This window comes from Lethenteron reissneri, chromosome 62 (assembly GCF_015708825.2).
Source record: "Lethenteron reissneri isolate LAM-NWPU_2019-01 chromosome 62, ASM1570882v1, whole genome shotgun sequence".
Classification (NCBI taxonomy): domain Eukaryota; kingdom Metazoa; phylum Chordata; class Hyperoartia; order Petromyzontiformes; family Petromyzontidae; genus Lethenteron; species Lethenteron reissneri.
The window spans coordinates 1-13,440 of NC_083840.1; the positions used below are offsets into that span (position 1 = coordinate 1).

The following is a 13,440-nucleotide window of genomic DNA, read 5'->3' on the forward strand; positions in this document are numbered from 1 at the left end:
CGAACCAATTCCTCAACCACATCAATTCCATACACCCAGCCATCAAATTCACCATGGAAGTGGAAAAGGATGGCAAGTTACCATTCTTGGATGTTTTAATCGAAAGAGACCAGATGGCTCATTGGGACACTGTCTACAGGAAAGCCACCCACACGGATACCTATCTAAAACCTGACTCCCACCACCATCCAGCCCAGAAAAATGTCCTCATCAAAACTCTCCACCATAGGGCTCGTTGCATTTCCGACCATCACCACCTAGCCAGTGAACTGGAGCACGTACATCAAGCCCTCAAGATGAATGGATATTCGGATCGCACAATCCGTAAAGCTGTCACCCCAACCGTTGGGAGAGAACCACCTGAGGACCCAATCAAAACCATCACCTTGCCATACATAGGAAGGGTCACCAAAAATATTTCCAATATCATGAGCAAACACAAGATCCAGGTCCGATTCAATAGAGTACATAAAATTCGTGATTTTATCCCATCTGTGAAGAATGTGATCCCTGACATGCAATATCCCGGCGTCTACAAACTAAGCTGTGTCTTGCGGCAGTAGTTACATTGGGGAAACTAAGCGACAAGTCTCGGACTGTGTTCGAGAACTCAAGGCGGATCTGAAACACGGTAGGACCAACACCTCTGCCGTGGCTGATCATTGTTTTAACGCTGTGGGCACACATTAAATTGATTTCTCCAAGACGAATGTACTATGCAAACCCACTGGCTATCAACAAAGATTTGTTCATGAAGCCATCCAGATATATAAACATGGACACAATTTCAACCGAGAAAGATGGGTACAAACTGAGCAATTATTGGAAGGACGTTATTAACCAGGTAAAGTCATAACTGGCTGTAATGCTTCCATCCTACCTGCCTATGTTATCAGTTATTTCCGACTCTTTGAGTTACATTACCTTGTTAAATGTCTTTACATTAACAGGCTAAATGTCTCACTAACATAGCTGCTGCTCCCTTTTCCTCGATGCGGCGGTGACGCTCGTTGTTTAATAGGCTGAATGTCTCTCATTAACACAGCTGCGGGAACCATCTCAAATTGACATGCTAATCTCAAATCTCGAGCAATACAATGGCTTCTTTAGTACCGTGACCATGGGGTTACATTAACAGATTGACATGCTAATCTCTAGCAATACAATAGCCGAGGTATACCGAGCTCTGCGATCTTACACTTCCTTTCAAATTCCATCTCTAGCCCCACCCACTTACCCTTGGGTTGCACCCATCTCAAACCTTTATAACCGATGGCTGCAGTAGCTCTCTCGCTACATTTCTTCCTGCCTCAGCAGTCCGCCTGCTGTATTTTTTCACCTGAAGACGATTGCTTGTGTTGCGATCGAAATGTCGTGATTTTATTATTGTTTTATTATTTTTCTATCTACGTGACTTTACCGAAAGACCCAAAGAGTATGTCTTGTATATACTAGTTAATAGACGCGCATAGCAAGAGTGACTTGAAGTCTCTCTGAGCTTTGCCCTCCACTACCCTTTCACTTTTTGACGTAAAACTTTCGTGACTGCAGGAATGCATATTCTATGGTTCTTTCGGTAAAGTCACATAGATAGAAAAAATTATAACAATTAAATAATACAAATTTAAATAAAGTGAATAAAAAATAATACAAATATCACAAGCGGTCGTCATCAGGTGATCGAAACGTCGTGATATTTTATTTAAAAAATTATTCACTTTATTTTCATTTTTATTATTTTATTGTTATTATTTTTTCTATCGACGAGACTTTATCAAAAGAACCATAGAATACCCTTTCACTGTTTACCCATCGTGCAATACCACGTTTTGTCCGCCAGACTGCGCAATACTGATTGTGAATTGAATAGTAAACAATATTTTGGTCATGGCTTTTACCTACCTGTAAGGTGTTGGGGAATGCATAGCTCATAGATTCAATGTTTCTGTTTCCTTCTGCTCATAATGAGCGTTTACTCGACTCTGCAATGGAAGTTACTGAAATAATGTTACTGACAATTTAACTTTGTCATCATCGTCCGTGTTGTTTTATCCACTGTTGGATGATGACTGCCGATGCCACAATTTAACTCGTTCCTGAATGAGCATATCGCTGCAATGAGGTTAACCCATTCAGGAGCGAGAGATGTTGAGAGGGCAAGCACCACACTCACCCACTCTGGGTGAGTATAGTGGTTGGCCTCTCAGACCTTTCCATCTTTTGGCTGCCACTCCATCACAGATTTGCCCATTGGGCATCGTCCCTCAATGTCCTGCCTAAGGATACTTTCCTGAACAGTCGCTATGATGTCCTTAGGAAGTCCACGTATTCCTCTTCCTGTCTCTCAGTTTGCAATTCCTAGCATGTACCACTCTGCTGATTTGTGTATTTTTTTCCCACCAACCATCATCCCCTTGATGTCCTGCCTAAGCCATCCAAGTAGAGGCCATTACACACAAGAGTCAAACTATGTCCAAATGTATTTATTTCATATGATTATACTTATACAGGTGGTCCCCGCTTTTATGACGTCACGATGCGTTCCCAAGAACCATGTCATCGTAAATTGGACCATATTTTCCCATAGACGGTACAAACAGTAGAAACATAATTTGCTGATTTGTTTTTTACTTTTATCAATCATATTTAAGAGGGCTTATTCAATCGGTAAAATTCCACAAAAACACTTAAGAATAACTGAAGCTCCATGCCAAGTCACATCGGAAACCAGACTGACTGTTCAAATGCGTTCACGTCGGAAGATATGTCGTAAATAAAGTTCTCACATCGTAAATCTATCCATGGTGCCGTAATACAAGCGTTTTAAATCGGACCATCATAAACCAGAGACCGCCTGTATACAATTATACATTTGCGTCTGTCAGCCTGCGTGTCTGCTCGTGTATACGTGTCTTGAGTAAATATATTCCCACTTCTGTACGATTGCAGACCACAGCCGTTCCCGACACAGAAAAGAAAGAGAAGAAGGAAAAGGGTTTGTCTCGGAGGCGGAGGCACTCCCCCTCGCCCACAGAGCCCAGAAAAAAGCCAAATTCCAAGAAGAGGCAAGTCACACGCACCCCAAACTATTACCTATTTGGAAAACTATAAACAATGTTTTTATTTCACGAGCTAAAGCCCACTGAGTTATTAGCTTATTTTTGAGAAGTGACCCAGCCTTAACAAATTAAAGCTCAACAAAGTGGCTGATCACCGTGTGAAAATGTATTGCAGCCAAATACTCTCAACGCGTAGCGTCGAATTAGGGGACCCAGAGAAAACTACACGCGACCATGGGGTAAACATGCAAACTCCAAATCTACAGCAGCAGCAGGCTTCAGGGTTGGGATCAAACCCACAACCTCCTGTATACCAGGCGAGGTAGCTAACATCTTGCCACCCTGGCACCCCTTACATAGCTGCAAGGGGTAGCTATACACGCAGACTTAATAACAAGAGTAATTTAGTACATTTGGTATTCATGCCATTCTTATCGTGCAAGGCTGTCACAAAGGCGCTAAATTTGAACAGACGGTCTGCAGTAGTTTTGCAGTACAGGGCAATATCAGAATCAGAATATTTATACTGGAGAAATTTGATGAGCTATAAAGCTCTTTTTGACATGTCCAGTAGGGGCACTGGTTCAGAATTTTACAACAACAACAAACAGTAAAAAAACACAGTAGGAGTGCAAAGTCGAGGAAAGGTAAACAAATCACACGAAAAATTAAACGAAACAAATTTTTATTTTATCAGATAAAGCCGACTGAGCTATTATCTTCTTTTTCAGAAGCGACCTGGCCACAAATGATAGCTCAACGAAGTGGCTTATCACGTGTAAATTTATAGCAGCCAATTAATCTAAACAATCTAAATGCATGTTTCTAAATGTGGAGGGAAAAACCGGAGGACCCGGAGAAAAATTGTACGCGACTATGGGAAGAGCATGCAAACTCCACGTATACAGGTGTTAGGGTCAGAATATAACAGGCGAGGTAGTTAACATCATGCCACTGCTATATACAATCCCAATCGAACTAGATTCGAAGCTTTCATGACTAAGAGAGTAATCCCAATCGAGTTATACATTTAGAAAAATGTGGATCGTGATGCTGGCCGACAATGGTCTACACTTTCCGAATGACGTCATAGAACTTTTAACATCCACTGTGAAGCAGACGGCCAATCCAATCTCATTCCTGCTCCCAAGACACAAAACTAAGCGTTGAGAGTGTGGTTTGCACCCGACCCCTGACACACTGGGTCCCACAGGAGGCATACGATGGGTGAGCCATTAGGAAAGAGGCATGGGCGCAAGGACGAGGAGGAAGAGGAGGAGGACCTTACGAAAGACATGGAGGAGCCTCTACACGTGCCCAACATGACCGAGGTTCAGCTGCCCAAGAATGGTGGGTGCCCCATTGCTCGCCGTCTGTGTGCACATCTGAGCGTAAGGGTGCAGTGGTAATTTTGATTATGCATCAAAACAAGATGCCCGACTTCGGCACCTATCTGTGTGGAGTCTGTGTATTGTTCTCCCCCTGTTCGGCATGGGTTTCCTCCCAGGTTATCCGGTGTCCTCTCAATGCTGAATTTGTTTTTATTGAAATCTAATTTCTTTAAAACTGATTTTTGTGTTTTAGTTTGTTGTCCTTCCCCCGCTCCTCCAATTAGCATGTTTGTCTATATACGGTGTGAAAGAAGTTCAAAATACGTACATACATACCTGCAAATTCTTTAATTGGGGTTATATGTAGCAATATCGCACCCGGTTTGTGAAAACTTTGCAGGACTCAAGGAGGCTTTTTTGGGTAGATGAGCAAAGAAATCATGAGAGATTTCGCTATCCTTAACACTTACAGTAGAACCTCTGGTCACGAACGCTTCTGACCACGACCAAATCGGGTTCCGACCAAAAAATTCACAAAATGTTTTAATCTGGTCACGAACACATACTCGGGTGGCGATCAAACATGGCCGCGGCCGATTTCCCCTTCCGCGCCATTATTTTTGTAAGCACCAAATTTCCTGTTGTTTGTTTACAAACAACAGCGACCCACGTGTGGCCGCTTGCTCCGTCAGTCTCGCTTAGTAATCGGTCTCGGTCAGACGTGCGCTCATTCGCTGTGAACTCTGTGCAGTATTTTGTGTATTTTTACATTAATTTTGCAATTAGCCATGGCCTCTAATCAAGTGAAGAGTGGTAATGTTGGTGAGAAGAAGGTTTTAAAGAAAATTGAAATCGAAGTGAAGAAGGAAATTATTGAAAAGTATGAGCGTGGTGTGCGTGTTACCGATCTTGCTGCAGAGTACCAGAAATCAAAGTCTACGGTCTCGACTATTTTGAAGCAGAAAGAGGCTATTAAAGCAGTTAATGTTGCAAGGGGAGTTACAATGTTAACCAAGCAGAGGCCTCAAGTGCTGAAAGAGGTGTAAAAACTGTTGCTAGTGTTAACTTACTTTCAATAGAAACATGAATTGCTCATACGAATATTCTCTCTCTCTCAGAATCGACCGACTGATGTAGCAGACGAAACAATGATCTTGTTGAACGATTCTAAACTTTGACGTGGCAATGTTAGTTTTCTCTGTTGTTCAAGGTTTTCTCTGTGTTATTCAATGTTTTTACATTTAGTTTACTATTACACTGTGAATTCTATGGCATAATTAACTATTTTTGTGCTTAAAAATCTTTAAAAAACAATACTTGTATACAGTTTGTAGGAATCTGGAACGGATTAATCGTATTTACATACAATCCAATGGGTCACGACCAAATCGAATTGCGACCAAAGTTGTGGAACGAATTATGGTCGTGACCAGAGGTTCTACTGTACTTACCCAGAAAGCCTCTCTCGAGTCTCATGACCTGTTTCAGGCGATTGCTGCCAAGGTTTCGTAGTAGGTGATGGTGATTGCTATATATATAAAATCCGATTTGAGTAATTTATGGGTAATCTTTTTCAATTTTCCAAATTTGGACCATGATGCTGGCACACAATGGCAGCTCTTGGGATTGTTGACATGGGATCTTTAACGTCCACTATGAAGCAGACTGCTTGTATTTTTGTGGTTAATGCACACTGCAGTATTTGCTTATAATAATCTCAATCTAAGCTTTCCTGCACTCATCCCATGAGTGTTCCATTCACTTATGTCTCCAAAATTTGACATCCATTCGTAAATTAAAACTGATTTTACTTAAGCCAATTAATTATTCATCCTTTTTTGTTTCACGTTTTGTCAATCATTGCATCTGCAACATTTATTCCCCCATGAAGTCACCGCTTCAACTGCTGAGTCAACTCTTTCTCCATCCGCAATTTGTCTCGTTTCTTTGTCAACCCAACCTCTTTCCAATCAAATAGCTTTCTTTATATTGTTAAATATTTTAAAAATATTTCAGCTACAGTGTGCATTGTTCATACACAGACCATCTCAAAATGCTGGGTCAAAAATTTGACTTGCAATACCAATGACTGTGTAAGGTATTGCATACTAAGTTAATACAATGTCGAGTCTTCCTGATGCCTTCAAGGCCAAACTTTGTATATTGCTTGGAAAGCATGCTTGAAATGTGGAATGTAATTTCACGTGCCTTAGTTTTTAAAGAGCTTTCTAAACGTTTGCAGTGATTAAGGTGTCGTTGTTTTACTTTGCAGTTTATACAAAGAAAGACACAGAAGTGGCTCCTATTAAAGGCGGTGTCATGACAGATTTAGGTGAGTATCTTTAACACAAAACAGCGAGGATCATCAGATTAAAAAAACATTTGTACAAATATTGTTGCCATTTTATGCCAGCCTCAAGTTGCCAAAGCGTGTTTCTGTTGTTTGAGAACCCCCGGGTTGGCATTCATCACGGAGCCAGTGTAAATGAAGTCGATGGTTTGACAGTGCAGCTGTTGATAATTGTCTATACTTTATAAACTCAAAAGTAGTAAATTGCACAAAAAACCCACCACATTCATCAGCGACGCTGTCTGTGTAAAAGCCAAATGGACCGAGTTATTATTTTGTTTGCCCTCGTCCACCGCTGTCAATGTATATTCCCTTTAAATCATGTTATTTAATCATTTTTATTGAGTATATTGCACATGTTGGTGCTTTCCAAATGCCCAGCCTGTGTAATCCAGCACTCTGGAGGCAACAGCGAGGGTTGGTGGATCACCGCACAAACATATTGAAACTCCCTGTGGGCGTCGAGGTGCTGTACCCTGGCTTGCCAGGCAGAGTAGCAAGTGTGGGCTAATCACCATCTGCTTCCATCTGTACGGGGATAGAGCGTTGCCCCCTTACGCGTGCGCGTGGGTTTTCTGCAGGTGCTCCGGTTCCCTCCCACTTGTATAATAAACACTTACATCTTCAAAATATAAACACGATGAAGCAGGGGCCTCCTGAAAAAGAGTTCTGCGACTGGATAAATAAGTAAGTGAGAATTAATTGAAAATTTATTGCATGTTTTTTTTACTTCAACAGACGAACAAGAAGATGAAAATACTGATCTTGGAGCCAAGGTCAGATATGCTACTAACTCTCTGTTACGCTCTTGGCTAAGTTGGTACTTTTACTCCCAGTGTTGTTTGCATAATTTGTTTTTTTAATTGAAAAAGTTAAACCTGCGTTGAAAAAAGTGGGTCTAGTGACTCGGTAGACTCATATCAGCGACACGTGACAAGGAACGTTCACAGAGTATGACTCTCCGATTTTAATAGACATTTTTACGTTAACGGTTACTCGGTGATAGGCCAGGACTGGTTAAACTCCTCGTGCCATCTTTGCCCCTGTTAGCTGCGATAGAGGGAATAACCCCTCCACCTATGGGACCACGAGGTGGACATGCAAACTAAAGTATATAAGAAGCAGCAGTCCAGCCATTAGTTTTGACTTCTTCCACACAAGGAATGGATTTGGAGAGTTTCAGATGGTGTTCTGTTGGATCATTTGAATCTTGGTCTCTTCCAATGGGTGGATAAGATCTGGAAGCCCACACCCGTCACACCACACAGTGGATGTGCTGGGGCCACACTCATCAGATCTGCTGCTGACTGCTTGCTGCTGCTGTTGTCTGCTGATGTCTGCTGCTGCTGCTGGCTGCTGCTGCTGGCTGCTGCTGCTGGCTGCGGCTGCTGGCTGCTGCTGCTGGCTGCTGGCTGCTGGCTCCTGCTGCTGCTGCTGGCTGCTGCTGCTGGCTGCTGCTGCTGGCTGCTGCTGCTGCTGGCTGCTGCTGCTGCTGGCTGCTGCTGCTGCTGGCTGCTGCTGCTGCTGCTGCTGGCTGCTGCTGGCTGCTGCTGCTGGCTGCTGCTGCTGCTGGCTCCTGCTGCTGGCTCCTGCTGCTGGCTGCTGCTACTGGCTGTTGCTGCTGGCTGCTGCTGCTGGCTGCTGCTGGCTGCTGCTGCTGGCTGCTGCTGCTGGCTGCTGCTGGCTGCTGGCTGCTGCTGCTGGCTGCTGCTGCTGCTGCTGCTGCTGCTGCTGCTGCTGCTGCTGCTGCTGCTGCTGCTGCTGCTGCTGCTGCTGCTGCTGCTGGCTGCTGCTGGCTGCTGCTGCTGCTGCTGCTGCTGCTGGCTGCTGCTGGCTGCTGCTGCTGCTGCTGCTGGCTGCTGCTGCTGGCTGCTGCTGCTGCTGGCTGCTGCTGCTGGCTGCTGCTGCTGCTGGCTGCTGCTGGCTGCTGCTGGCTGCTGGCTGCTGCTACTGGCTGCTGCTGCTGGCTGCTGCTGTTGGCTGCTGCTGCTGGCTGCTGCTGGCTGCTGCTGCTGCTGTTGGCTGCTGCTGCTGGCTGTTGGCTGCTGCTGTTGGCTGCTGCTGCTGGCTGCTGCTGCTGGCTGCTGCTGCTGGCTACTGCTGCTGGCTGCTGGCTGCTGGCTGCTGCTGCTGGCTGCTGCTGCTGCTGCTGGCTGCTGCTGCTGCTGGCTGCTGCTGCTGCTGCTGCTGCTGCTGCTGCTGCTGCTGCTGCTGCTGCTGCTGCTGCTGCTGCTGCTGCTGCTGCTGCTGCTGCTGCTGCTGCTGCTGCTGCTGCTGCTGCTGCTGCTGCTGCTGCTGCTGCTGCTGGCTGCTGCTGCTGCTGGCTGCTGCTGGCTGCTGCTGCTGGCTCCTGCTGCTGCTGGCTGCTGGCTGCTGCTGCTGGCTGCTGCTGCTGGCTGCTGCTGGCTGCTGCTGCTGCTGGCTGCTGCTGCTGGCTGCTGCTGCTGGCTGCTGCTGCTGCTGGCTGCTGCTGCTGCTGGCTGCTGCTGCTGGCTGCTGCTGCTGCTGCTGGCTGCTGCTGCTGCTGGCTGCTGCTGCTGCTGGCTGTTGCTGCTGGCTGCTGCTGTCTGTTGCTGCTGCTGCTGGCTCCTGCTCCTGCTGCTGGCTGCTGCTGGCTGCTGCTGCTGGCTGCTGCTGCTGGCTGCTGCTGGCTGCTGCTGCTGCTGGCTTGCTGCTGCTGCTGCTGGCTGCTGCTGCTGCTGGCTGCTGCTGCTGGCTGCTGCTGCTGCTGGCTGCTGCTGCTGCTGGCTGCTGCTGCTGTCACTGTGTAGCCATTCATGTACAAATCTTGGTTGAATGTGAAGCTTCACATTCTGTGAATGTTCCACATCTGTATTTTATCACTTGAAGCGATACAATCGGGTTGTCTTTCATAACACCAAACACCCACTGGATCACAGTTTAGTTTTATGCTTCGGGTGGCGCAGTGGTAACACCAAGAAGGGACTGAGTTCAATCCCCACCTTTGTCACCTTGTTGTGGAATTTCTATGTTCTCCCCCTGTTCTATATTTATTTCCTCAAGGTCCTTCAGTTTCTTCCCATAGCAAATAACCCCCCCCCCCCCCCCATACAATGTAACTGCTATAGACCAAAACATGACTTAAAGCTTTCGTGACTGCAGGAATTCATATTCTTGGGTCTTTCGGTAAAGTCACGTAGATAGGGTCAAAGAAAGTAATAAAAAATAACTAAAAACTACGACGTTACGATCGCAATGCATGTGGTCGTCTTCAGGAAAAAGGGGGGTTAGCTTCCAAGGGAAACTGTTTATAAGGGTTTGAAATTGGCGTAGCCCAAATGTCAGCATGATAATGTAAGTGTTCGGCAGCGAGCCTGGCGATGGTTCGTTTTCCATCAATCAAAGGGCTGCCAGGTGAAAACTAGCATGTTAAAGAAAGATTAGCATTGATTTGAAGCTTTCGTGACTGCAGGAATCCATACTCTTTGGTTCTTTCGGTAAAGTCACGTAGGTATAAAATGAAATAAATCACGACGTTTCGGGCGCAACACAAGCGTCCGTCATCAGGTGGGAAAGCTTTCTCACCTGATGACGGATTTATTTTATTTTATACCTACGTGACTTTACCAAAAGAACCAAAGAGTATGGATTCCTGCAGTCACGAAAGCTTCAAATCAATGCTAATCTCTCTGCAAAGAGTAGAGATTAGCATGTGAATGGAAGATCGCAGCACCGCAACCAAGGGGTCGGCGCGCGAAGTGACTGTGAAAGCGCAAGTTTGAAATGGGCGTAAAGCACAACTAACATCGGAAGGTGGTAGGATGGGAACATCATAGCCAATTATGACTTAAACTGGTCGATAACGTCTTTCCAATGATTGTGTCTGTGTTTATATATCTGGATGGCTTCATGAACGAATCCTTGTTGATAGCCAGTGGGCTTGCAAAGTACCTTCATCTTAGAGAAATACATTTCATGTGAGCCCACCGCATTAAAACAATAATCAACCACGGCCGAGATATTGGTCCTACAGTATTTCAGATCTGCCTTATGTTCACGAACACGGTCCAAGACATATCTCTTAGTTTCACCAATGTAACTACTGCCGCAGACACAGCTTAGTTTGTAGACGCCGGGGTATTGCATGTCAGGGATCACATCCATCACAGATGGGATCAGATCACTTTGCACCATAGAGCCCAATGCATCTCTAACCAGGAACACATTGCCAGTGAACTCAAGCACGTACACCAAGCTCTTAAGGCTAATGGTTACTCTGACTACACAATCCGCAAAGCCATCACTCCAACCATGAAGAAGGACCCTCTTGAGGAGCCATTCAAAACCATCACCTTACCCTACATTGCGGAGATCACAAAAAAAATCTCCAAAATCTTGAATAAACACAAGATCCATGTCCGATTCAACACATTACTTAAAACGTGATCTGGTTCCATCTGTAAAATATGTGATTCCGGACATACAGTACCCTGGCATCTACCAACTGAGTTGCCTCTGTGGTAGTAGTTACATTGGAGAAACCAAACGACATGTCTCTGACAGCATCCTTGAGCACAAAGCAGACCAACACGGTAGGACCAACAACTCGGCGGTGGCAGATCACTGTTACAATTCAGTGGGCTCACATGACATTGATTTCTCCAAGATAGAGGTTCTCTGCAAGCCATCTGGCTACCATGAGAGATTCGTTCATGAGGCTATCCACATATACAAACGCAGAGACAATTTCAACCGAGAAGATGGATTCTGGTTTAGCAATCATTGGAAGGATTTGATAAATCATTTCGGGTCTTAATTGATTGTGTTCACGTTTACGGTGACTTTCAGACCGCATTCCATTTTCTTCTCCCCCCTCTTTTCCCAAACATACAGTGAGGGAAAAAAGTATTTGATCCCCTGCTGATTTTGTACTTTTGCCCACTGACAAAGAAATGATCAGTCTATAATTTTAATGGTAGGTTTATTTTAACAGTGAGAGACAGAATAGCAACAACAAAATCCAGAAAAACGCATGTCAAAAATGTTATAAATTGATTTGCATTTTAATGAGGGAAATAAGTATTTGACCCCTCTGCAAAACATCACTTAGTGCTTGGTGGCAAAACCCTTGTTGGCAATCACAGAGGTCAGACGTTTCTTGTAGTTGGCCACCAGGTTTGCACACATCTCAGGAGGGATTTTGTCCCACTCCTCTTTGCAGATCTTCTCCAAGTCATTAAGGTTTCGAGGCTGACGTTTGGAACTCGAACCTTCAGCTCCCTCCACAGATTTTCTATGGGATTAAGGTCTGGAGACGGGCTAGGCCACTCCAGGACCTTAATGTGCTTCTTCTTGAGCCACTCCTTTATTGCCTTGGCCGTGTGTTTTGGGTCATTGTCATGCTGGAATACCCATCCACGATTTTCAATGCCCTGGCTGAGGGGAAGGAGGTTCTCACCCAAGATTTGATGGTACATGGCCCCGTCCCTTTGATGTGGTGAAGTTGTCCTGTCCCCTTAGCAGAAAAACATCCCCCAAGCATAATGTTTCCACCTCCATGTTTGACGGTGGGGATGGTTTTCTTGGGGTCATAGGCAGCATTCCTCCTCCTCCAAACACGGCGAGTTGAGTTGATGCCAAAGAGCTCATTTTGGTCTCATCTGACCACAACACTTTCACCCAGTTGTCCTCTGAATCATTCAGATGTTCATTGGCAAACTTCAGACGGGCATGTATATGTGCTTTCTTGAGCAGGGGGACCTTGCGGGCACTGTAGGATTTCTCCAATGTAACTGCTACCACAGAGGCAACTTAGTTTGTAGACGCCAGGGTGTACTGTATGTCTGGAACCACATCTTTTACAGACGGGACCAGATCACGGATTTTATGTACTGTGTTGAATCGGACAGTATATAATTTAATGTTGGGTTTGTTTATGGCAGTATATAGTACGGTGTAGACTCGTGTAATGTAAGAGAATAACGTTTAGATGGAAGCATATTATATAATTTTTACGACGTAGAATTGTAATGTATTACTTACTGTTAGTAACTCAGCTTATTGTAGAGTATAGTTAGTATACTGATGATACTATGTAGTTTATACTTTAGTTGTTTACGTGTTGGTTTTAGTTACTGCAGCTACATACTATTAACACTCCTTCCCTTTATTAATGCTACCCCTCCCTTTGATGCTGCTAATCCTGCATAATGCACGTGCATAATTAGTACTATTCACATACCTGCATTTCCCATATCCCCTCCCTTTGATGCTGCTAATCCTGCATAATGCATGGGCATATGTAGTACTAATCACATTTCTGCATTTCCCATAAATATGCTAAATTCCTCTTGATATGCAAATTCTTTTGTCGAAGCGCCCTTTCCCCCCCTCCCAACCCAGCTTATTTATATGCTCCAAGCTCGTGTGCTGTTTCATTCAGACGCTGTCTCCCCGACAGACCTGGTTTTCACCTGAGGACGGCTGCTTGCGTTGTGGCCGAAACGTCGTGAGAATTATTTTATTATGTTTTATTTTTATTATTTTATTACTTCCCTTCTACGTGACTTTACCGAAAGAACCAAGAAGATGAATCCCTGCAGTCACGAAAGCTTTAAATCGAAATCTATCTACGTGACTTTACCGAAAGAACCAAGGATATGACCAAAACATCCCAATGCTGAAAATATATTTGAACATTATTTGGCAGGATCCTGCTTAAAAAGTGTCTTCAGACTCG

The 13,440-nt window shown here is 44.8% G+C and overlaps 1 protein-coding gene across 1 annotated transcript in view; it reads left to right on the forward strand.

The window, feature by feature from the left end:
- The first annotated feature begins 2,884 nt into the window (after positions 1-2,884).
- LOC133358567 (SWI/SNF complex subunit SMARCC1-like) overlaps positions 2,885-13,440 on the forward strand; it is a 54,062-nt gene continuing 43,506 nt past the window's right edge. Inside the window, exons 1-4 of the mRNA XM_061576936.1 lie at positions 2,885-3,065; positions 4,273-4,409; positions 6,663-6,722; positions 7,479-7,516. Coding sequence (XP_061432920.1) covers positions 4,283-4,409; positions 6,663-6,722; positions 7,479-7,516 — 225 coding nt within the window. The 5' untranslated portion in view covers positions 2,885-3,065; positions 4,273-4,282. The remainder of the gene's footprint in view (positions 3,066-4,272; positions 4,410-6,662; positions 6,723-7,478; positions 7,517-13,440) is intronic.